The 26,767-nt window shown below is 41.1% G+C and overlaps 1 protein-coding gene across 3 annotated transcripts in view; it reads left to right on the top strand.

The window, feature by feature from the left end:
- Positions 1–6,453: 6,453 nt before the first annotated feature.
- The window catches only part of LHX8 (LIM homeobox 8), a 66,641-nt gene continuing 46,327 nt past the window's right edge, over positions 6,454–26,767 (top strand). Inside the window, exon 1 of one of the 3 annotated variants that reach the window (XM_077450439.1) lies at positions 6,454–6,683. In XM_077450439.1, coding sequence (XP_077306565.1) covers positions 6,609–6,683 — 75 coding nt within the window. In that variant the 5' untranslated portion in view covers positions 6,454–6,608. The remainder of the gene's footprint in view (positions 6,684–26,767) is intronic. The other 2 variants (XM_077450437.1, XM_077450438.1) reach the window with 2 other exon arrangements.

The following is a 26,767-nucleotide window of genomic DNA, read 5'->3' as shown; positions in this document are numbered from 1 at the left end:
CACGTGCTGCGCTGCACTTCTCCCCGCCACGTGCTGCGCTGCACTTCTCCCCGCCACGTGCTGCGCTGCACTTCTCCCCGCCACGTGCTGCGCTGCACTTCTCCCCGCCACGTGCTGCGCCACACTTCTCCCCGCCACGTGCTGCGCCGCACTTCTCCCCGCCACGTGCCGCGCCGCACTTCTCCCCGCCACGTGCCGCGCCGCACTTCCCCCCCGCCAGGTGCCGCAGCGCACTTCCCCCCCGCCAGGTGCCGCAGCGCACTTCCCCCCCGCCAGGTGCCGCAGCGCACTTCCCCCCCGCCAGGTGCCGCAGCGCACTTCCCCCCCGCCAGGTGCCGCAGCGCACTTCCCCCCCGCCAGGTGCCGCAGCGCACTTCCCCCCCGCCAGGTGCCGCAGCGCACTTCCCCCCCGCCAGGTGCCGCAGCGCACTTCCCCCCCACCGGCTTGCATGTCCCACTAGATTGGATCAGAGGTGGGGTGAGCAGTTTTTCAACCCAACTAAAGGCAGTTTACATAAAAGAGCCCATTCGTGTTTTAAGGCTCAGTTTGCATATATATAGGAATTGACTGAGTTTTGACCCGCATTCAATTCACACGTCATGTGAACTGGCAGCCTTCTCTATGGAGTCGGTACACATCTGTGGGCCGGCCGTGGTCTCTCTTTTAAAAAGAGTCTTTTGCATTTTTCAGCACGGTTCAAGTGCGGTTTCGAGTAAAAATTTTCACTTGAAGCGCACCTGAACCGGTGAGCAAAACTTCATTGGACTCCTTTAAAAAAAGCATGCGGACATATGTGAGCCCAAGTGCTTAAAAAAATAAATAAAAGAAAATGTATTCTATTTTTGGCATAACTAAACACCATAACACTTGGAGTAATCATATTTTCTGGCACAAACATGGCAGCATACATGTGATAGCATACTGGCACCAGGAAAGGAAAATTACGGTAAGTATTTGATAAAATTTTCCGTTTTCCTGGCGCCAATATGGCATTGTATTACCACGTGTATGCATACCATGCATTAGTGTTAGAAGAGAAAAGTTATGATAAAAATTTTGATACAATTTTCCATTATGTTTGTAGTGGTGCATTAGAGCACATGTGCATGTTTACGTACCATATAGTATGTGCATTGGGTTGGCATTATAAATGAATAGCAACAATCCACAATGAAGACCTACCCGTGTCTTCCAGTAGTGTGCCTTTTACCATGTGAATCTCTTTACAGTATAGAGTGGTCACAGGAGCCCCATTGAATGATTTCCCCTGTATTCCTGTCCTGGTGACAACTGCAGAATTTAGATCCCCCATCCCTCTGTTCTCTGGTGAGTTGTCACCAAAAGCAGCAATAAAAATCTACTCCATCTATACGTTCTTTAAAACTAAAAACTAAAATATGCATTTTAGCTAGAAATCTACTTTGCCGCTTGTTGGGACTCTGTATTAGAATAGAACTACATGGAATTGTATTAACAGCAAAGTCTTGCTACTAGTATTCAGGGGTCGACTGACCATTCGGGCACTCGGGCACTGCCCGAGGGCCCCATGCCACTAAGGGGCCCCATCAGGGTTGCCACCGTCAATAAAACCAGGGACAGTATGTAAAAATCTGTGTTTTTTTTTTTTTTTTTAAATCCCAAGATTATAGCTTTCCCACCTCTCCAGTACCTTTTCTGTGTGTGTATTCTGTGTGTATATTGTGTGTTTCTGTGTGTATACTGAGTGGCCCCTTGATCTCCTATTGCCCGGGGGCCCCCTTGATCTCCTATTGCCCGGGGGCCCCCTTGATCTCCTATTGCCCGGGGGCCCCACGAGTTGTCAGTCCGCCCCTGCTAGTATTGCTACATACGTCCCAACATTTGGAGATGGGAATGAGGGACACCTACTAGCAAATGTATGTAGGCATAGGACATGCCCCCTGCCACACCCCCTTAAAGGAGAATTAACCCAAAAAAAGGTTAATTAAACCCACAAGTGCTTTTTTTTTTTTTTTTTTTTTTTTTTTACACTACTATTCCTTTACGTTGGCTTGTAAAATGTACAAATGCACAAATTTAGAAATAAGATGAAAGGTTTAGATCTGGGAAACACTTTAAGAAGGATAAAAAGTGCATTTTATATACAACTATATAGATCAGACCAAAATGAGGGACAAATGAGGAGGAATGAGGGACATTGCTCCAAATCAGGGACAGTCCCTCGAAATTGGGGACATTTGGGAGGTATGCCAATGCTAGGAGTAGCAATTTTTCACTACTGGATTCCTATAGAGTAAGCTACATAAGAAGCGTGGAGAAGAAACTTGTAGTGATAAATTCCATATGATTCGAGCCTTGTGTGATTATGCCAGATTGGTCAATGCACATCCTACTTGTATAACTTCCTCCATAGGGAGCCATGTGTTCCATCTGCTTACCAATCTATTGCTACACCTGATGATTAAAGCTAAAATCTAGGCAGATATAATGGACACTAATGCAGATTTGTAAACATTTAATACATAATGCAAGAATTAACACTGATTATTAACTACCTCAATACAGGGTACTTATACCCCCCTTCCTGCCCAGGCCAATTTTCAGCTTTCTGCGCTGTCGCTGTTTTTAATTGCGCGGTCATGCTACACTGTACCCAAACAGAATTTTTATCATTTTGGTCCCACAAATAGAGCTTTATTTTGGTGGTATTTGATCACCTCTGCGTTTCTTATTTTTTGCTAAAGAAATAAAAATTAACAAAAAAAAAAAACTTTTTTCTTTTTGTTTCTGTTATAACATTTTATAAATAAGTAAGTTTTCTCCTTCACTGATGGGAACTGATAAGGCGGAACTGACAGGCATTGATAAGGTGGCACTGAAAGGCTGCACTGATGGGTACTTATGGGTGGCACTGATAGACATCACTGATGGCACTGGCAGGCATTGGGGATGGGCACTTATTGGCATTTCCCTGGTGGTGTAGGGTGATATACCTGGTGGTCCAGGGTGATGCCAATCCCTGGTGGACCTGGCGGCAAACTGGTGGTCCTGGGTGGGCATCCGAGGGAGGGCTGCGCTGATGAACAAATAGGCACAGACCCCCCCCCCCCCCATGTCAGGAAAAGCCGATCAACGGCTCTTTCTGTTTACATCGTGATCAGCTGTGATTGGACACGGCTGATCACGTGGCAAAGAGCCTCCATCAAAGGCTCTTTACCGAGATCGGTGTAGCGGTGTGTCTGGCTGACACACCGCACCACCAATCGCCGTGATGCGTGCCCCCACAAGAGCTGCACCGCTTGGCCGAAATTTGATGGCCAGAGGGCATGGGGTGGTTACAGGTACAACTAAATTGCTTTTTAAAAAAATACAACAATGTAAGTACTTGAATGCAACCTTCTATCAGCCTCAATCCTTGGACAGCAGGGCTGGGTGTGAGAGGAAGAAGCGGTACAAGGAGCCAATCAAGTCATGTGCTGAAAAAGCATGCTGGTAGGAGGAGAGAGCAAGGTGACAGAGTGATGAGCTCATCACAATGCTGCTGCTTCTTTTACTGACCAGTCGCTGGCAGGGGGTGGGTCCAGGATGCCCTGGGCTTAGCGCAAGTGCCTATCAGGCTGAGGACATCTAGTGGCAGAATTTTTTTTATTGAAAGCAAATATTTCAGCAAAAATCTATTTTTATTATTTTTTGATGTGCTGTTCATTTATATATTATTCTCTTTACAACCACTTAAAGTATTGCTAAACCCAGGAGCCTGCATTCACTATATCTGGTCTTCAACAGAACACAGAAATGCAATAGTTTTAGTAAATATAAACTGCTAAATATTTTTTCTCATCAGCAGTTAGAGCAGTCTTGTGACATCTATCAGTGTCTGGTTAAAGTGTGTAGGAGGAGTTTTCATTTCTCCCTCACCCTCTGTCTGGACAATGCTGATTGGCCCTGTGCTGATCACATGCATCCTCCCAAGACAAAAATAACAAACTCTGTAGCATTACACTCCAAACTGAGCATGTGCAGCTTGTTCACTAGCCTCTGTTCTATCAGGAAATGGTCTGGAGTCAGTGGAAGAAAGGGGGGGGGGGGGAGAGAGAAAATCAGAGAAGACAGGATCAAACAGCCTTTTTACACCATGCAGAGGATTAACCCCTTAGGTTCCACAGTGAATATAACGAGCATACTTTACTGCATATATAGACTGATTTTACTGTTGTGGTTTAGTAACACTTTAAAGGGGCGTTCCGGCCGCTATTTATTTATTTATTTTTTTAAAGTCAGCAGCTACAAGCACTGTAGCTGCTGACTTTTATAATAAGGACACTTACCTGTCCAGGGAGCCCGCTATGATGGCCGCCCGAGGCCGATCCGTCCATCGGATCGACTGCCGGGGCCTCCATCTTAACAAAGGGAAACGGGCAGTGGAGCCTTGCGGCTTCACGGCCCGTTTCCTACTGCACATGTGCGAGTCACGCGTCGCTTTGTGAATGGCCCCATTGTTTTCTGGAACACACACGTCCCAGAAGGCAACGGGGCCGCTCCCCGAAGAGGAGGAAGCGCTGCGGAATAGGAAGAGGCAGATTAGGAAGACAGCGGTTTAAGGCAAGTTAAAAAATATATATTTTTTTAATTTTTTAAAGAATTTTAATGCCATTTTTTATTTTAGGGTGGCCCTCCACTTTAAGTTCACACTGACATTAAAAGCAGTTGTTTGAGGGGTGTTAAAAACACCCCTCAAATGCAAAACAATGGACAGCAGACAGTGCTGTTCACATTATCAAAACATGAAGTGTTAGGCTCGGTTCACACAGGACGCGGCACGACGCGGCACGACTTGCAGCGCCGCGACCTGCCGAGACCTCAGCGGCGACTTGCAAAATGACTTCTGTATAGAAGTCAATGCAAGTCGCCCGAAGTCATGCCAAAAGTAGTACAGGAACCTTTTTTCTAAGTCGGAGCGACTTGAGTCGCTCCTCTTAGAACGGTTCCGTAGTACAGAACGGGGGCGACTTGTCAGGCGGCGAAGTCGCCTGGACGAGTCGCGCCTGTGTGAACTGAGTCTTAGTATTGCATTGCTTCACTTCAAAACTGAAGCCTCATGTGGAGTCAGGAGGCATTTGAAGCCTTTCAACGCCTCCCATTCAAGTCTATGATAACGCTTCCCAAACGCTCTGGCAGGCATTTGAGATGCGGTTGCGGGGCTTTAATATTTGTTTATTTCCTTGAATGGAATAGGCATTTGTGGAACGGTTTTAACGCGCCTTAACCCTCATCAAAAGTTTCAAAACTGCCCATGGGGCATTTGGGGAGTGTTTTTAACTCATCATTAATGCTTGTAAACTGTCAGTCTAACACCCATAATAAAAGCTCATTGATGCGCGACTAACGCAATAGAAGCGTTTGTTAAGCGCTGGAGATTTTGTCAAAAGTGAAGCCCTAATGGTCCATACACACGGTCTGAAAATCAGATGACAGATCGTCTGTTTTTTTGTTTTTTGTTTTTTTCATGCTAGTCGCATAGCAAAAATGGAGAGGTTACTAAAATGACAAAAAAAAAATTCGTACAACAGAATAAAAAATCGTTAGTGATGTCACATGTTGTAGTGTATTTCCATTGTATTTTTGGATGACAACTGTAAAAACGAAAATCCTACGATCTGCTATCGTACGAGAAAAATGTTCGTGTTTGTCTGATCAAATAATATCGGATGTGATCGTGATTGGCTCTCGAAAGCTGTGTACGAACGATCCGATTATAGTACGATCGATTCAAACGCAGTATTTTTTTGGCTCGTGTGTATGGGCCATAAGGCAGCGCGCCTGCGTCGTGGAACACTTCCACACAGGTGTGTTGCGGTGCATTGCTTTACAAAAAAAGATCATGTCTGATTTTTGGCACATAGGGGTAGGATGGACTGTTTTCATGCAATGCCCATTGCAAATTAGTAAATGGGCCCTCTGATTGGATGTGAAGAAAAGTAGCAAACGTGTACCCTTTTTTATTTTTTTGCCATAATTTTTCTATGATGCAATGCAGGTCAATGCACTAAGATGCAGCAGGGAAGATTTTATTTATTTTTTTTCCCCCATCTTGCCTCTGTGCAACACTTCTGCTTGAACATGACCATCTGAACAAAATGCTGAAGTCTATGCATTACATATATGCCTTTTACCTGCACTGGGGAAGAATGCATCCAAAGCCTCCAAGTGTGCAACAGCCCTCCTTAGAATTGAGGCAATTAAAGCCAGCCATAAAATATTAGATAATTCCTTAGCACTGCAGCTGGAGACTCGCCAGGCTGCCTTATAAGCTTGCACTGTGTTGTCACCCTGCCTGTCCTGTCCTGACTTCCCCAGTGCCAGGGGGCGGGGCTGACTCCGGGGGGCGGGGCCAGGCTGTCAGCTCTCCCTTGTGTTTGTGCTCTGGGGATCCTCCCCCTGCAAAACAAAACTTTGATTGCAGCAGAGCAGGCAGCAGTGGAGCTTGCAGCTGCCAGTCAGGGTGAGTGAGGAGCCTGGTGTTGGGGGGCAGCCCAGGGGCCCCTGGAATTGCTTGCCCTTTTTTTTTTCCTTATCTGCTCTTCTGTGGCCCCTCTGGAGTTGGGATGTAACCAGGTCTGGCTGTGCCATGTATTGGAAGGGCGATCAGATGTTTCTATGTAAACTTGAAGACAAGGATATCCCTGCAGTGCATTCTGACAAGGTAAGTCTGCTCAGACAATGAGGCTCCAGGCTGCATCCTGGCTGTGCTAAGCTGATGTTTCTGGGGGGGGGGGGGTGAAGATGCAACAAAAATGATAAATAATAAGGCAACACAAAAATGATAAATAATAAGGCAACACAAAAATGATAAATAATAAGGCAACACAAAAATGATAACATGCTACAATGATATTCATGCAGAACTTTTCTCTTTGCAATTGTGCTTTCTTTGCTACATTATAACTTTCTTCCTATAACACAAGAACATTCTCCAGGCAATGCAACTGCATTTCAGTAATTACCAATTAAATTGACATTTCATTGCTACATTATAATCATTCCTCTTATAATACCAGGACTTTCCCAGGCACTGTGTAGAATAGATTGGCACGATCTGCTACTATTATGTATGCCATTCACTTTAGAAGGACCAGCAAATGCAAATAAGTTGGAAGTTTCATTTGAGCTGAAATTAGTTTATTTTTTTTTCTTCTGCCTAATGTCAGACCAGTGACCATTTCATGACACCGGGGACCCCCCCAATGTCGGACCCCTTAACCTGTGCTAGGCAGTGCCACTGCCATCTACAGCTGACTGGCAGCACCCCAAAGTTGGCAGCACCTCATGAGAGCCCCCCCCCCTCCCACCACCAACAAAAGAAAGTATTCTCTTGTGAAATCATACATTAGTGTACACCATTAGTTCTAAAACATTTGCTCAGATTTTAAACCGAATTTGTGGGGCATTGATATAAATGAATAAAAAAGCTTTGATGCAAGCTATAACAAGATAAAAATGTAAAGCAAAATGTTCCATAAATGCATGGAAAATAAATCTCTAGTAAAACAAAAAAATCGTTATGGTGTGTGTGTGTGTATGTGGTTTGACCATAATCCTGATATTTTTTTTTTCTTTTTTTTTTTTTTTGGTCTGTGTGTGTGAGATACAAAATATAATTTATATTTTGTTTCTTACTACAGTGTGTTTGTGATATAAAATATATAATTTTTTTTTTTTTACTGTCTGTGTGTGACCATGAATATATTTTAACCTTTTATTTTTTTGTACAGTCTGTGTATGTGGTATAAATATAATTTAATATTTTTTTCTGTGTGTGCGTGATAAGAAGATAAAGTTAATGTTACAAGTGAATACATATCAATTCAAAATTACAAAAAAAGTGATAAGATTGAATGTGGGTGTATATGCTTGTGTTTGTGTAATATAAATATATATTTATATTATTATATTGTGTGTGTGTGTGTGTGTGTGTGTGTATATATATATATATATATATATATATATATATATATATATATATATATATATATATATATATATATATATATATATATATATATATATACCATTCATATATAATGAAATAATTAATATATATATATATATTAATTGTATTTTTCTGTATCATTGTAATATTAAGGAGAGATACTTTATTGTATTTATTTTTATAGAAGATTGGTTAATTTTCAGTGTCGGTTCCAATAGATTATTAGAAATCCCCTTTAGCACACGTCGGAAATTGATCCATTGATGAGTTGAGGGATATCACCTATATACAGGATCATTCCTATGTACCCGGGTTTAAAGGCGGTCCCGACCTGCTGGATTGTATTGCCAATCGATAATCTAAAATATATGGAGATTAGAAACGATTTCTATATTCCTATAGAAGAGTCTAGCACTGACGCACGTTGTTCAGCAGCTAAACTATAGCGTAAAGCGATAATATGATTACATATTAATTTGTATAATAATTTTAAAGTTTTAAATATATGTATTTATTGGGACGCACTAATGATCAATTAATATGATACACTTTATTATATATTGTAAAACATTATAAAATATTATACATTAGGTACAAGGTATATACGTCATAGTCTTAATTTACAAAGCTTTAGCATAAGAATAACGATTTTTTTTTTTGGACATAACTGTAATTTCTCTCATTGGGCTCGCTAAAAATAACTGTCACCTTTTTTTTTTTCTAATATATTCATAGTGGTGTTATTCGCATTGTGAAATGAGCTTTATATGTAAATCTTTTTGCTGTTGTGGTGCATTATTCGCCGTGTGTTGTGGATTATATTTATCACATATATATTTGTCTATTTTTTGGTAATTTCATCCCTTATGTAGAATTATTTTACCAGTTACTTTTTGCATATTATTATTTAGCTAAACGTGCATCTGTGAATCGATCCCTTGTGACTTGGTGATGTGTGTTTTATAATGAATGTTGTATAGTTGTGTGTTTATAGGTTAACCTGTAGAGTTGCTCTTTAAAGTTCGTGTTCATGAACGATATCTTTTGTATAGAATGAAGTGTGGCGCAAGAGAGGCTGTTCACCCACCAAACACGAATGTTAACTTTTCAAAGTAAATATTAGTAAATAAGGTGAAGCTGTGAACCATGTGCTTTATTTCTCATTTCCGTTGCACAGGATTGGCTGTTCATACTGCATACGTTTACCTTATGTACTAACTTTGGAAAATGAAAATTCTACTTTGCTGGAAGAACAGACTATTTCTTTTAAAAAGTCAACCCCATTATATACAAATAACACAAACACATATAATACAAACCTATTCAGTACTGCAGGCTACACATGGAGCACTTAATAGATGTGTGAACAATTAAATAAAACTGTCTATGTGCTGTTGTCTGTGTGTGTCATGCAGAGAATATTGTGCTTATTTGGCTATTCGTGTGTGCTGTAATGCAGAGTGCAGTGTGGTAGAATTGTGTAGCATTAGCTGTCCTTCCTTTTTTCTTTTTCTTCTTTTTTTTTTGCATGTGGTGCAAGTAAGATGATGATCAGTTCTAGTGAACTATTGTTCATTTATATGAGTGCAATATGTGTGTGGTCGGTATTCAGGGTCACACTAATATTTGTGTGTCTGTCTGAGCAGTTTGTGTACCTGTGTGAGTCTCAAATTATAGATGGCGCACCACACACAACCCATGTGTGCCTGATATTGGTGCACAGCCCATTTTGGATGAATTGATTTATGTACATTTATTATAGTGACAGTTAATTTTTGTACAGTCTGTTTTGCATAAATGTGTGCTCCTAATAAGTGTATAACCTGTGGGTATTATACACTTGTGTGTGGCCGTTAATATTTGTACTTGGTATGTTTGTGTGTCAATTCATATTTGTGCCCATCTTTTGTTTATTACAAAGTTTTGCATTCGTTTAGTGTGTGTGTATGTGAAATACACCAATGTGTACAAAATAAATTTTGTAAATTTTCATTAATAATGATGTGCAGAATGTATTTTGTACCCTTGTGTGTCTGTTTTATAATCTTCTGATCTTCTGTGCCCGCCTGTACCATTTTTAATGTATTTCATATCCTTGTGTGTACCAATTTGACTGTGTTTTATACCCTTGTGTGTTTTTAGGAGTGTGTTGTGTTTTTTTGTGTGTGTGTGTGTGTGTGTGTGTGTGTGTGTGTGTGTGTGTGTGTGTGTACCAGTTTGAATATATTTTATACCCTTTATTTTGTATGTGATTTTTTTTATTTATTTTTTGCCCTTGTGTCTGTACAAGTTTGTTATGGTATGTGTTATACACTTGTGTGCCTGTTCCTGTTTGAATGCACTGTATACCATTGTCTGTATGCACCAGTTGAATGTATTTTATTCCCTTGTGTGTCTCAGTTTGTATGTCATTTTTGCTTTTGTGTCTGTACCAGTTTGTTTTATACCCTTGTGTGTTTGTACAAGTTGTATTTTATTCCCTTGTATTTCTGTACCAGTTGGTTGTATTTTATACTGTTGTGTATCTATACCAGTTTGTATGTATTTTATGCCCTTGTGTGTCTGTACTAGTGTGACTGTTTTCTACCCATGTGTGTTTATACCAGTTTGTATATATGTTATGCCCTTGTGTGTCTGTACTAATTTTTCTTTTTCTTTTTTCTTTTAATACCATTATTTGTACTAGTATGAATGTTTTATACCCTTGTGTGTTTATATCAGTTTTAATGTATTTTTTATTTTATTGTGTGTCTGTACCTGTCTGGCTATATTTTGTATTCAGTTGAGGCTGATTTACTAAAAATGTAGAGAATGTTCACTCAAAAAATAATGAACATTTACTTCAATTATCCAGTCATGTGCAAATAAAATAAACTTTTAGAAACTCATCATTCATAAACAAAAATTCCTTTTTTACGTGATTGGATAATTTTGAAGTGAATATTTATAATTTGTGTTTAACATTCTCAACTTTTTCAGTAAATCAGTCATTGTGTGTCTGTTCATGTTTCCCTGTATTATGTATCCGTGTGTGTCAGTACCATTGGGACTGTATTTTTTTACTCTTGTGTGTCTGTCACAGTTTGTATATATTTTATACCAATGTGTGTATGCACTATTTGGGCTGTATTTTATACAGGCACACCCCACTTTTAAGTACACAATGGGGTTTATTTACTAAAGGTAGAAAGTGCAAAATCTTAAAAGTGGGGTATGCCTGTAATACTCAAGTATGTCTGCACCAATTTGTATGCAGTGTATACCTTTGTGTGTCTGTACCTGTTTGGCTACTCCATAGATATAAGTTGATTTTACTAAATGGGTAGAGGTAAAGTGAATTTTCACTTTGAAAAGCTTATGATCAAAAAAATGCAAAATGAAGGCAAGTATTTACTTTGAATACTCAAATTCAAGGGAAATGTAAAAAAATAAAAAATAAATAAAATAAAAAATGATTTGTATTAGGACATCACACTTATTTACTAAGCTTAATGAACAGTCTATTCCTTTAGTAAATCAACCCCATTGCTTGCCAGATGTTAGGCCTATTCCCTGGTCATTCTGTGTTTTCATACAAACCATTTTCCATAAAGCTAAACAAAAGTAGTCTCTAGGAACCCTCTACTACATATACAGAGTTTACTGTTTCAAAGACTCCAATAGACAAAATGAAGTAAACCCCAATAAATAAATACAGTTATTGGGGTTTTAGAGATTATTCTTTAAAGTGTATATCATGGGAAAATGGTTCCCCGATGAAGTTTTCATTTGGAATAGTATGATGTTAAGAATGTTGTGTACTTCTTTTTGTCTGTGGAACTCTTCATAACATAAATCCCAGCAATTTCAGCTACTGAGAAATCAAGCATTTGCAAAATAGACAGGGACATGTCATAAATGTCCCAACTACACCTGCATGTATTGGGGTTGATTTACTAAAACAGGTTGCTTAGCAAAATTGCAAGGAAAATAAAAATGCACTATTTTTGCTTGCATATGATTGGATGATGGAACTCAGTTGAGGTTCATCTCATTCACAAAGCAAAATATATTTGCAAAGTCAGCAGCCCATATGCTTTTAGTAAATCAGCCCCACTGTGTTCAATTATTTAGTTATCTTATGTTAAAAAAAATAAATAGATTAAAAAAAAGTAAGGTGTACTCCCAATATACAATGGGAACTGGCCCAAAAATTCTAGTTGCACAGATCAATTTTTTTTGGCGCCTTCGGCTTCTTGCAAGGATCACATTGCCAAAGAAACAATGTTTCTGAAATGCGTAAATGTTGAATTTGAACAAAGCATGCGTCTGAGTGCCTCTGTCTTAGGTCTATGTGTAGCCGACCAAATGGCGCAATTCTAGTGCGTCATTCTGTTTTTGTATGCCTTTGTATTCTGCAGTGTGCTATTTTTGTTAAATGTGCAATGTATGCAAAATTTATGTGTATTTTATTCATATTGTATTTTTAACAGCCAATGATATCTGTACTAGTTTTTCTTCTTGTTCTTTTTAATTACAGCATTAAACAGAAAAAATTATAAAGAGATCTAATACATACATATATTTATATTATATGTGTGTGTGTGTATATATAATCTAAATTATTTTTCTGCATCACTGTAATATTAAGGAGAGATACTTTATAGTGTGTGTGTATGTATATGTATGTGTGTGTGTGTGTGTGTGTATGTATATATGTGTGTGTGTGTGTGTGTGTGTGTGTATATATATATATATATATATATATATATATATATATATATATATATATATATATATATATATATATATATATATATATATATATATATATATATATATATATATATATATATATGCGCAAAAGTGTGCCCATATGTTGAACAGCCATAGTAAAAAAATTTAGAATATTCTAAAGAATACCCACACATTTGCTGTGTGGGTATGGGAATTTCACAAAATAGTCTTTATTTTTTATTTTTTTTGATTTCTGCCTCAAGAAAGAGCACCATAAAGCTGGCCATGGAAATTATTATTATTATTATTATACAGAATTTATATAGTGCCAACAGGGCCCTCTGATACGTCCTGTATTCATTTGTATTGTAAGTGTACTGTCTGCCCTCATGTTTCTAAAGCGCTGCGTAAACTGTTGGCGCTATATAAATCCTGTATAATAAGTTTTGTATAATAATAATACAGAATTTATGTAGTGCCAACAGTTTGTGCAGCACTTTACAACATAAGTGCAGATTTGTAGATCCATCCCAGCAACATGCAGAGTTTGTCCCTGAGGTTTGCTGAGACGCATAGACATGACCATTTAAAAAACCAAATTTAAATTGCTTTTTTGTTTACAGATCTGAATGCAGGTGTATTGTTTATAATGGGAGCATGCACAAAGGCAGCAAATATGCTTTACATTTGGATCCAAAAAAGTGAAAACAAAATGCATCTGAGGACATGCATTATTTGAAGAGAACACCAGTTCACCTTATTTACTATCATTCACATTGCTGTTTGCTAAGTGATCAGTCACTTCTTTAGGCCTCCATGGTAGGGGGTGATAAAGGTAGGGTTGGCATTTTTTCTTCAAGCCAAACCTGAACACTTTAGTGGCGCACAGCAAATTCCTTTTATTTTTATTTTTTTAAGCATTGTAACAGATCTGGGACCTTTGGGCCCTCCAAAGAGAATAGTAATGTGGCACACATAGTGCCCCCTTACCCTCCTATCAGGCCCTGTTCTGAGACACATTCCTCTATGAATTTTGTGTCCAGGTATTTAGGAGGACTGAAACCTGGACACATGATTCAAAACCCGAACTGTCAGGGCAAATCCCGGACTGGTGGCAATCTTAGATGAGGTGCCCTACATGAAGGCAAGCCATTCACTGCAATATACAACATTGCAGTACTCTGCAGTCCATGTGTGTTGTCTGCAAGTCTAAAAGCTCAAAGGGCTGCCATTTAAAATGTGCACACAGTAACGCAACATGTACGCCGGCAATCTTTGGAAATTAGCTCCACTTTATTTTCTTATTAAAGCTGAACTCTGGATAATGAAAAAGCCCTTCCTTAGTAGCGTGACTGTGCCTGCACTTCAAGGGTTACCATCTCCTTTATTTCTAGGGAACCATGAAAAGCCCTATCACTTACCTGAAAAGCACTGTTGCTTACCGGATCTTCCCAGGGCCATCTTAAAAGCATCATTGGCAAAGTAATGCACTGGGACCCCTATTGGCCTGCCCCAATTTGCGCACCTATTCTCAAGAATTAAAATATAAATAGTTGATAGAATTATAGATATATTTATTGGTACTTTCAATAAAATCTATTTTAAACAGTAAAAAAAATGCCATAAATCAAAGACTAATCAACAGGAAGGGCAGAGTACAGTGGGGGTGAGACAGAAGGGCACAGTACAGTGGGGGGGGGGGGGAGAGACAGAAGGGCACAGTACAGTGGGGGGGGGGGGAGAGAGACAGAAGGGCACAGTGGGAGAGACAGACAAGGCACAGTACATGGGGGGGGGGGGGGGTTCAGAAGGGCACAGTACTGGGATCAGGAGGCACAGTACAGGTTCTTGAATGCTTCCCAGGATAGTTTAATGAAAAGCAATACTGTCCCGGCAGATCCTGGGACAGTTGGAATGTATGAGGTACTGCAAGATTATCATAAGGGCCCCATGAACTGTGTGCCCAGGGGTGTCCATGCATTAGGACAGCCCTGGATCCTCCAGTCCGACAGGCTCCTCTGCACTGCACTCTGTCCTTGCAAGCCTCCTATGATCCAGTGGTCTATGGTCCTCAGATGTCATTAAGACCCTGTATTGGATGAGAGGACACCGGGGGACAGTCCACTGCTAGAGCAGAGGGGAGTGCCATTTGCCAGGGAAGTGGAGGATCAGGTAAGTAAAACTGCTTTTCTTGTGCCTTAGACTTAAGCCTAATACATGTGGGCCAAATGCCAAGCGACATCAACTGGTTGAATAAAAAGCAGCCAATATTTGGCCCATGTGTATGGCAGCCAGTTCACCGGAAGCAAGCCATGCATACTGGAAAACCAGCAAACAACCGACTCCAATCAGATCTGACCAGGGTGTTCTGATCACTGTACTACTGTTGGATAGTTAGAACAGTGTCTCTGACTTGAACGGCCAGTTTTTTTTATTCAGCCTAGGTTGAACAAAAAACTGATAGTGTGAACAGTACTAGGCTTTAGGGGTTGATTTACTAAACGCAATTGGACTATGCACTTTTGCGGCAAAGCTTAGTAAATGAGCTAAAGAGCCACTTTGTAAATAATACCCAATCACGTTTAAGGGAAATTTAAAAAAAACAGCATTTTTTCATGGCATATGATTGGATGATGGAAGTCAGCATAGCTCCCACTTGTTTACTAAGCTTTGGAACAACTACTCTTGCAGAGTGCAACCGCATATTTGCCTTTAGATAATCAACCGCTAAGTGAACATTAACACCTGAAGTGTGAGCATAACTCCACTGCAAGGGAAAGCTTTTTAGTTTTTTTCGAAGTCCAGCTTTAGGCCTCGTTCACATCCAGCAATGTTGGAGAGTCTTGTTTTTTTCGCAGTTTTTTGCTGCATTTTTTGAGTGACCCCATTCAATGGAATGGGCTGCCCTCTCTCCAAAAACACGCCAAAGTAGCTCCTGTACCCATTTTGGAGCGGACTTTGTCACTTTTCTTAGAATGGGGTGATTTGGTGCATTTTTCATGTAACAAAATGCTCTTTTTTGGTGTGCCATTAGGAATTAATGGTACCCAAACGTGCGTTACGCATTTTGCTGCAATTTTGGTGTGATTTTGATATGCTAAGGTGTGAACATGGTCTTAAAGTTGGCTGATGCAAATTAATTTTTCTCCGTTTGGCAAAGATCCGCTAATTTGCAATAGAATAAGCTTTTTCCATAAGCAAGAAAAATCACAAAACTACTGATAACCTGCCAAAGCATCCAGCAGACCAATTTTCCAATTGGATGGAAAACCATCCTCAGTAGATGGTCATTAACCAGCCAGGTTAGCATGAACAGCACACATTTGATTTACTAAAGGCTTTATTCACACTAACGTGTTTTTTGATGCATTTTGCAGAAATACAGGGAATTTTTTTTAACATGGGTTCCTATGGAACATGTTCACATCAATGCATTTTTGTGCCTCTGTATTTTTGGAAAGGGTCAGACTTTTTTTTCATGCAAATTGCAGCGTTTTGCATGTAATAGAAGTCAATGGACCTGCATCAAAAACGCAAGTACTGCACTTTTACAGCGATTTTGCCGTGATTTGCGTTTTGCATTTTTTTCACTGTATATAGCTGGTTGCTAAGCAACCAGTGTAAAAAAAAAAATACACAAAACGCGGTAAAAACGTGTGTCCAAAAACGTGACGAGGACCGCAAAAAGCATTGCAAAAATGCTCAAAAGCAACATGCATAGATGTGAATCGAGCCTAAAACTGGAGAAATCCGGTGCAGTTTCAGTTTTTTTTGTTTTTTGTTTTATTTATTTATTATTTTTTTTTGTTTTTTTGTTTTGCTTTTTTGTTTATCTTGTGTTTTTTTTTTTTCCCAAAGCTAAATTGAACAAGCTGAAGTTAGAAACTGATTGGCTACCATGCATAGTAAATGAGCAGTTAGTTGAGTCGCTGCGACTTCCTTATGAAATCTGTGGGTTGCTGCACAGATATCTATGGAAATCGCACCCCGAAGTCGCCAGAAGTAGTACAGAAACGACTTTTGGGAATCGGTGCGGCGCCGCCAATGCAGCTTCGCACCGATTCGGACAATGCCATTGCCACTGATGTCAAATCGCATGCCCAATCGCTCCAATGTGAAGCTAGACTAAGAGATGCGATCGGAATGACTAATGATTCCCAGAAAAATTGTTATATTGTTGCAGCAGCAGCTATTTGCATCCATGAACATGATTATTAGGCCCCTGGGGTGGTGGGAGAACTTGTTGAATCAGAAGCCACAAAACTTGTGATCCCTTTTATCGCAAGGAAATAAAGTGCATGCAGTCCCTTCCTCTGGTCACACATTTTACAATCAATCTAAATTTTAGCCACCTTTCCAATTTATTTACTTTTATGGCTCCTGCATGGCGCCATTATTATAATTTATTATTATTATTAAAACGGTAGTAAAGTCCGCTTGGTGATTTTTTTTTTTTTTTTTTTTTTTTTTTTTTTTTTTTTTTTACCTACAGCTTATCAGTAAAATGAATATACCCTAAACCGGTATGGTTTAGGAGATATGTGCTCTTTTGGCAGCTTGTGACGTCACCGGGGCATGCGCTCTGAACAAACGGCATACCCGTGCCGTACCTTCAGAGTGATGTGCCACGGCCGTGACTCCGCCACGCATGCGCGGGAGTGACGTCATCGTGGCTCGGCCATTCAAGCTGCCGGAGCTCGCACATCCGGAAGGAAAGCATGTCAGTGGCAACAGCGTACCACTGGAGGGCTTTGTTCTAAGGTAAGTATTTCATAACGTGCTAGTATGTGATGCATACTAGCACATTATGCCATTATGTTCATTACCGACTAGCACATTATGAGAGACTTGCCTTAGAACGAAGCCCTCCTCCACCACTGCATTGTCACTGCTGAGAGGGCTGACCTCTTCCCCCGGGGGTTCTCGTCCTCCGGCTACGTGAGTGGCCGGGGACCCAATGATGTCACTCCCTTGAGCATGCCGGGCCTTCAGAACGCATGCACCGGTAACGTCAGCGGCTGCATGCACTCTGAATATCTCCTAAATCACGCATGTTTAGGAGATCTTCACAGTACCTACAGGCAAGCCTTACTATAGGTACAAGTGGTAGAACAGACTTTACCACCACTTTAATATTGTATAGTAATAATATTGGCTTCAATTCCTCCAAATTGTGATTTGTGTGAACATGGCAATTTTAATTAATTTTATATTTTTATTTTCTGCATATTCTAAAAATATCTGTGGCTGTAGCACAATGCTAACAGCGGCTTCAAAAATATTAAGGCCAATCCAATCCTAGTCGAGCTTCCCGGGGGATCTACTCAGAATAGTCGTGATCTGCTTATTATTAAGTCTCGGTTTGCACTGATACGGTGCCAGATTGGCAGCGATTCCTGTGCGTTTCCCACACTACATTACAATCGCACTCCATTCCATGCGAACTGCTGTGGGTGTCAATGTTGGGTTAACGAGAACTCAAAAGCAGGCCGCGCAACGCAGTGCGATCGAATCTGATCACACGAGTGCGATCACCCATGGAGTGCGATTTCCAGTGTGACCCCCCCCCCAAAAAAAAAGATGCATGCACTTTTTTTGTGTGGTTGCAGTGCCATTTGAGCCATACAAAATGAATGGGCTCAAATGGCACTGCAAAGAATCGCATGTGATTTAAACAGGAATGTGGTGCGATTTGTGTCTGAATCACGTGGTTTCCCGCACCACATTCTTATCATGATTTGTAATTTCCCTTTTGCTGTTTTTTTTTTTTTTTTTTAAGAAGATATATATCCACAATAAATTATTTCAAGTTAATATCCTGTAAGAAAACAAACTGAATAGAATTCATAGGTCAATAATTTAACTCTAATGCCCCGTACACACGATCGGATTTTCCGACAACAAAACCGAAGGTTGGCTCAAACTTGTCTTGCATACACGCGGTCACACAAATGTTGTCGGAAATTCCGAACGCGGTGATGTACAAGACGTACGACGAAGGGAAGTTCAATAGCCAGTGCGGCTCCTTCTGCTTGATTCCGAGCATGTGTGGACTTTTGTGCGACGGACTTTCCGACAACAAGTTTTGTTGTCGGAAAAATTTGAGAATCTATCAAACATTTGTGTGCGGAAATTCCAACAGCAAATGTTCGATGGAGCGTGCACACGGTCTGACTTTCCGACAACAAGCTCACATCGAACATTTCCCGTCGGAAAATTAGACCGTGTGTACGCAGCTTAAGACATTCTGAATGCCACTTATGGAATGTTTGTGTAAGCAAAATGTAATGTTAAATTGTAAATGTGAAAATGTATTTCTAAAAGAATGATCGGATTTCCTCTGGCTTTCTTTTTTGTGATGCTTACTACAGTAAAGGGCTTGTTTGCACAAGTGTTGCCCTCTGAAGAGTGATTTGCGATTGAATGCTTTTCAGATGATGTTTAACAGGTGATGTCTCCTCCTCACTGCCTGTTTTTAACCCATTCACATTCACTTGAATGAGTCAGATGCAGCAGATGGTACTGCCTGCTGAACACAACTGGAGGGGAAATCGTTTGCCATGCTGTGATGCACAACATTGTGGCCATGGCAGGTGTAATGCCCCCGTATGGTTGCCTTTTGAGCTTATCCTATCTCATTTTGAGATGGGAATGAGGGACACCTACTAGAATGTATGTAGCCATAGGACACGCCCCCTGCCACACCCCCTTAAAGGAGAATTAACCAAAAAAAAAGTTAAAAAATAAATAAATAAAAAAGTCACTGGGACCCGTGTGTGTCCCAGCAGACAGCGCGGCAGGGCAGGAAATGGCGTAGACTCCCGTGGGAGTCTATGCCCGGAAGTGGGTGAAAATACCTGTCTTTGACAGGTATCTCCACCCCCCTCCCCCCTGAAAGGTGTCAATTGTGACACCGGAGGGGGGGGGGGATCCGATCAGCGGAGGTTCCACTTTAGGGTGGAATCCCGCTTTAAATCCACAAGTGCTTTTTTTTTTTTCCAATACTATTCCGTTATATTTTGCTTTTACAATTTACAAATGCAGCAATTTAGAAATCAGATAAAAGGTTTAGTGCTGGGAAACACTTTTTGATAGCTAAAAAGTGCATTTTATATACATCTATATGGATCAGACCAAAATGAGGGACAAATGAGGAGGAAAAAGGGACAGAGGGACATTGCTTCAAATCAGAGACAGTTAGGAGCTATGGGGGTGTAAAAACACAGCTCAACAACCTGCTAAACCCAAGAATGAAAATGGGGAGTATTGCAGCTTACAAGTCGCAATGCTTTTTTTTTTTTTTCCCTTTCTATTTTACCTGTTAATCCTGCCATTAATTCACTTCCTGTCTAAGGATGACAATGGCAGAAAAGGGGGTGGGTTAGGACTGCATAACACTTTAAAGTGGTTGTAAACCCTTACAAACCACTTTGACCTACAGGTAAGCCTAGATTAAGGCTTACCTGTAGGTCCAAGAAATATCTCCTAAACCTATACGGTTTAGGAGATATTTGCCCGAAAACGGGCACCGCTGTCTATGGCGCATGCGCCGAAGACAGCGGCGTGCAGGCGCACTGAGCGCGGCATTCTCAGCGACGAAGCTGCCGCGCGTGTCGGCTCCCGTGCGCATGCGCGGGAGTGACGTCATCGCGGCTTCGCCGAATGATAGCGGCGGAGCTGCGAGACCCCACCAACCAGATGGATGCGCCGGACTACAGGGGACAGCGGCGACTTCGCTGGCTCCTGTGTCAGGTAAGTGACACATAATGGGCTGCTATGCGATGCTTAGTAGTCCATTATGCTTTGCCTTTGCAGGGAATGAAAGAAGAAGTAAACTCATCAGGGTTTACTTCCTCTTTAAGCAGCCCATAGATGAGTCTGTGTTTTTTTTTTTTTTTTTCCATTCAGCCAGAACTAAGAAAAGTTACCCAATTCCCTATTCATATATTTCATGTGGATAGAGGAATCCTCCCCACTGAGCTTTTACATGGCTCCCAACTGTCCCTGATTTGGAGGGACTGTCCCTAATTTGGAACAAGAGTCCCTCTGTCCCTCTTTTCTCCTCATTTGTCCATCATTTTGTCTGATCTATGTAGTTGTATATAAAATGCACTATATATCTTTCAAAAAGTGTTTCCCAGCGCTAAACCTTTTCATCCAACTTCTAAATTGCTGCATTTGTAAATTTCAAAACCCAGTATAAAGGAATAGTAGTGGTAGGTAAAAACAAACCTCTGTGGCTTTAACTAATCTGTATTGTTCTCCTTTAGGCTGGGTTCACACTGCTGCGGTGATGAGATCGGATGTGATTTGCACTGCACTGCAGTGCAAATCACATGCGATCTCTGTGCGATGCGATTTCAGCCATACATATAGTATGGCTGAATTTGCATCGCATCCGGCCCAAACTCGCACAGGACCTTTTTTTTTGGTCCACAGCAGAATCGGATCGCATGGGTGTTCACACCATGTGATCCGATTCCTGTCCGAGTTTGCAGATCGCACTGTGATATGCGAACTGATTTGTAGGTGTCATTAACTTTTCACTGACACTCCCATCAGTTCGCATAGGGCAGTGTGAACTGCCGCCGGGGGGCATGCGATGCGGGAACCCGCAGTAGATTTGCAGCGTTCCCGCATCGCAGCAGTGTGAATCCAGCCTTAAGGGGCGTAGGAGGGGGATGTGTCCTATACTTTAGCTAATAAATGTCCCTAATTCCCATCTCAAAAAGTTGGGAAGTATGGCTATTGTATTCTGACAGTAGGGAGACTTAACTGCTATCAGAATAGACTGATCAGCATTGCAGACTATAGCCTGCAGCACTGATCCAGCAGTGAAAATCTGACGGTTTTGATAGTCAGATCAACTTCTGTTTAACCTCAGTGCCCACCTCTGGATGGAACTTCGGCTGGTCCCTGATGAAATGAATAATTTTTAATCCAGGTATGGCCAACTTTAGGAATACAGTACATAACGCCCCCCCCCCCCCCTCTTCTGCGTCACAGGGGGAAGGGTTTTCAGTCTATGGAATTTTCAGCTCGCATGTTTTCTGGCTGGATGAATGGGTATTTTTTTTGTACTTGTCAAACAGTCGTAATAAAATGTTTTTAATTGGCTATTTAATGAAAAGTGAACAGATAAGAGCATAGGCATGGATATTTAATGAGCCAAAAGTGAACAGATACAGTAAGAGCATAGGTGTGCCAGGTGTGCCTGGGCACACCCTAATCACTCTGTGCAGTGTTGATTCCAACTACTGCCCGGGCTCCCCCCATGTTGTGCCCCGCTCTGCTTGCCGTGCTTTTGTCTTCCCTCCTCTCCTCTCTCACCCGGCTGCTGCGAGGGGATGTATCAGGATGGAGAGTAGGGGAAAGGGGCTAATCAATAGGTCTTTACCAGAGTCCCTGTGTTTACCAGAGTCCCTGTGTTCAATCATGACTGAAGCATAGTCAATTTTTTTGACTATGCTTTTGTTTGTGAATGAACAGAAATCCGTAGAGCGCTTCCCATTCATTAAAGCGGAGGTCCACCCTAAAGTGGACCTTCCGCTCATCGGAACCCTCCCCCCCTTCGGCGCCACAATTGGCACCTTTCAGGGGGGAGGGGGGTGCAGATACCTGTACAGTACAGGTATCTGCACCCACTTCCGGGATAGCTCTCTGCGGAAAGGGGCGTAATCTAAGCCCCTTTCCGCAAGTGCCCCGCTGCCTGCTGGGAAACACACAGATCCCAGAGGCAGTGGGGACCGTCCTTATTGCGCAGCGCGACTCGCGCATGCGCAGTAGGGAACCGGGAAATGAAGCCGAAAGGCTCCATTTCCTGATTCCCATACCCAAGATGGCGGCGGCAGCACCCGAGAGACGATCTAGAGATCGGCTTCGGGTGCCGACATCGCGGGCGCGCTGGACAAGTAAGTGTCACTATTTTAAAAGTCAGCAGCTGCAGTATTTGTAGCTGCTGGCTTTTAAAAAAAAAAAAAAAAAACGCGGAGTCCCGGCGTACTCCCGCTTTAAGCTGAGACTGCAGAGAAAGGCATGTGTCTTTTTGAGCTTTGGGGTGCACATAAATATATATTTATATTTATTTTCTTACACCTTAGTTACACCTTAGAGAATAAAATAGCGGTCGTTGCAATACTTTCTGTCACACTGTATTTGCACAGCGGTCTTACAAGCGCACTTTTTTTTGGAAAAAATACACTTTTTAATTATGAAAGTAGTAAAGTTAGCTCAATTATTTTATTTTATTTTATTTTTATTGTGAAAGATAATGTTACGCCGAGTAAATTGATGCCCAACATGTCATGCTTCAAAATTGCGCCCGCTCGTGGAATAGAGACAAACTTTTACCCTTAAAAATCTCCATAGGTGACATTTAAAAAATACTACAGGTTGCATGTTTTGAGTTAGAGGAGGTCTTGAGCTAGAATTATTGCTCTTGTTTAAATGATTGCGGCTACACCTCACATGTGTGGTTTGAACACTGTTTTCGTATGTGGGCACTAATCGCGTATGCGTTCCCTTCTGTACGCAAGCTCTGTGGGACGGGGCACGTTTTAAACTTTTTTTTTTTCTTTTCTTTATTTTACCTTTTTTATTTTTACACTGTTCTTTAAAAAATAAGTCACTTTTTTTCCTATTACAAGGAATGTAAACATCCCTTGTAATAGGAAAAAAAAGCATGACAGGTCCTCTTAAATATGAGATTTTTCGAGTCAAAAAGACCTCAGATGTCATATTTAAACTAAAATGCAATACAATTTAAATTTTAAAAAGTCCCTTTTAAAGGCTATGGGTGGAAGTGATGCTTTGACGTCGCTTCCGCCACTGCAATGATATGGAGATGGGTGGCCATCTTCCCCCTTACTCGTCTCCATATCTAATGGGGAGAAGAATCCGATCGCCTCAGCAGCTACCGATGGCTCCGGTAAGTGGCGGAGGGCACCAGAGCGCGCCTGGAGGGGGAGGCCCTCTCCCGCCAGCGATAAAAGTGATCTTGCGGCGATTCCGCCGCAGAGACCACTGTTTAATTTAGTGGGTGGTCCGCTTTCAGATGGGGATACTGGGGTTATGGCAGCTAGCCATAACAGCAATATTCCTCTTCAAATTAGCGACGTAAAACAATGGCGTGCGCCCCGTAAGTGGTTAAAGTGAATGTAATCCCTCCTATACCCAGTGAAGTGAGCCCGCCTCCGATGATACAGCGATGAAACGAATAACCCTACATACGTTTTGTATGTATATTTGCTGCCTTCCCCTTTCTATGTTCTATAGAATTCTATCTATTCTACATCGTGTTAGCATTTTTACTTCCTCATTCAGTAGTAGGAGTGGATTCTTGGTATACACTGTGTGACAGCTGATTGGAGTAAAGGCGCGCACACACCCCCCTCTCCACAAGGAAGGAATGAATGTGCAGAGCTGTGCTGTGACAAGACCAGCTCTCTGCTAATCTATTTATAGCACCCACCCGACACAAATTTCAGGCTGGATTTATCTCTGTTGTCGGAGAACTTGTCAGCAGTTATCATGCTGTTAACAGAGGAACAAAACGGCAGAAAGACACGGGACTTAGGGCTTTGGCGAGAGAGAAGTAAACACTACAGATATAAAGTTGGGCTCAAAGTTTTCATACCCTGGCAGAAATTGTAAAATGTTGGCATTAATATTGAAAATATGACTGATCATGCCAAAAAACTGTCTTTTATTTAACGATAGCAATTACATGAAGCCATAGTTTTTTGGGGGGTTTTTTTATCCCTTTTAAATCACGATGAATACAGAAATCGCCCAAATGGCCCTGCTAAAGTTGATATACCCTAGAATGTTTGGCCTTGGTACAGACACAGAAGGTGGCACACACAGGTTAAAATGGCAATTAAAGGTTCATTTCCCACATTTGTGGCTTTTTAAATCACAAATAGTGTCTGTGTATAAATGGTCAATGAGTTTGTTGGCTCCCGCATGGATTCACTAAGCAGGCTAGACACTGAGCCATGAGGAGGTAGGAAAGAACAGTCAAAAGACCTGTGTAACAAGGTAATGAAACTTTACAAAGATGGGAAAAGGATATAAAAAGATATCCAAAGCCTTGAATATGCCAGTCGGTACTGTTTAATCAGTAGTGGAGAATTTGGGGATCTCTTGATACCCGGTCAAGGTCAGGTAGATCAAGAAAGATTTCAGCCACAGCTGCCACAGGAACTGTTCGGGATGCAAAGAAAAAACCCCACAGGTAACCTCAGGAGAAATGCAGGCTGCTCTGGAAAAAGCGCAGGCTATATTTCTCCTGAGGTTACCTGTGGGTTTTTCTTTGTATCCTGAGAAAGTCTTCCACCAGTTGTGGCTGCAATCTTTTTTGGTCTACCTGACCTTGGCTTGATATCAAGAGCCCCTAATTTTCCACTTCTGATTAAACCATACTGACTGGCATATTCAAGGCTTTGGATATGTTTTCATATCCTTTTCCATCTTTGTAAAGTTTCATTACCTTGTTACGCAGGTCTTTTGTCAGGTTTTTTTTTTTACCTCCTCATGGCTCAGCATCTAGTCTGCTTGGTGCATCCATGTGAGAGCTAACAAACTCGTTGACTATTTATACAGAAACACTAATTGTGATTTAAAAAAAAAAAAATGTGGGAAATTGATGTTTTAATTGCCATTTTAACCTGTGTGTGCCACCTTCTGTGTCTGCACCAAGACCAAACATTCCGGGGTGTGTAAACTTTTTATCAGGGCCATTTTGGTGATTTTTGTTATGATTTAAAAAGGATCCAAAAAACTGTGATAATAAATGGCATCATGTGATTGCTATCCTTAAGGGCCAGTTCACGCCACATGCAGTCCAGTGTTTTTTTTGTTTTGTTTATTGTTTTTTTTTCTGCATTAAAAACGCATGGAAAATAGGGTATACGGTTTTCAATGGCATAGTTCACACCAGTGCTTGCAGTTCCAGTACGTTCGAGTTCCAGAACAAAAAGTAGAACATGTTGCATTTTTCCTGCACTGGACTGTACTGGAACGCAGTAAAATGCATCAAAAATGCACCAAAATGCACCAAAAACACACTTATCCTTATTTGGGCTCGATTCACATGTATGCATGTTGCTTTTGAGTGTTTTTGCAGTGCTTTTTGCGGTGCTTGACGCATTTTTGGACACGCGTTTTTTACCGCGATTTGCTTTTTTTTGTTTTTTTGTTTTTTTTACACTGTAGTTGCTTAGCAACCAGCTATATACAGTGAAAAAAAAAAACGTGTAAAATCACGATTAAAAATGCGTTACTTGCGTTTTTGATGCAGGTCCATTGACTTCTATTACATACAAAACGCTGCATTTTTCATAGGGAAAAAAGTCCCCGACCCTTTCCAAAAACGCAGAGGCACAAAAATGCATTGATGTGAACATGTTCCATAGGAAACCGTGTTAAAAAATTTCCCTGCATTTCTGCAAAACGCATCAAAAAACGCGCTAGTGTGAATCAAGCCTTAGGGCCAGTTCACACCAGATGCAGTTCCATGCAGTTCTGTTTTTTTTTCTGCACCAATACACTCAGTTTCGGTCAGTTTCCGCTCAGTTCCTGCACCAGAAACTGACTGCATGGTGTGAACTAGAGCCATTCGAATACATGGAAAACACTGTGCATGCATTTTTAGTGCAGAAAAAAAGCACACGGAACTGCATCTGGTGTGAACTGGCCCTTAAGGTTAAGAAAAATAAAGGGGGGGGGGGAAGCACTGGACTGCATCAAAAACGCATCAAAAACGCACATGCAGAAAACCATTTTTTTGGCATGATCAGTCATATTTTCAATATTAATGCTAAAATTTCACAATTTCTGCCAGGGTATGCAAACTTTTGATCACGACTGTATGTGCCCAGGTCAGATTTCATGAATCAGGTTTACATCCACTTTAAGGCAAAAAAATTTGAGGCTTTAGAACCACTTGAAGTTCACATCGGGCCGTTTAGACATGCGATTTGATTCAAGTCACATGTGAAATTGCCATCAACGGCACTGTCTGGATTGGTGCGACGCCACACCGATTCCCGAAAGTAGTCCCTGCACTTCTTTTGGCAGGA

The sequence above is a fragment of the Lithobates pipiens genome, unplaced genomic scaffold (genome assembly GCF_037356315.1).
Source record: "Lithobates pipiens isolate NorthernLeopardFrog02 unplaced genomic scaffold, aLitPip1_a1.2 Scaffold_23, whole genome shotgun sequence".
Classification (NCBI taxonomy): Eukaryota; Metazoa; Chordata; class Amphibia; order Anura; family Ranidae; genus Lithobates; species Lithobates pipiens.
Note: the sequence above shows the minus strand (reverse complement) of the source record. Positions and strands in the feature narration are given on the sequence as shown.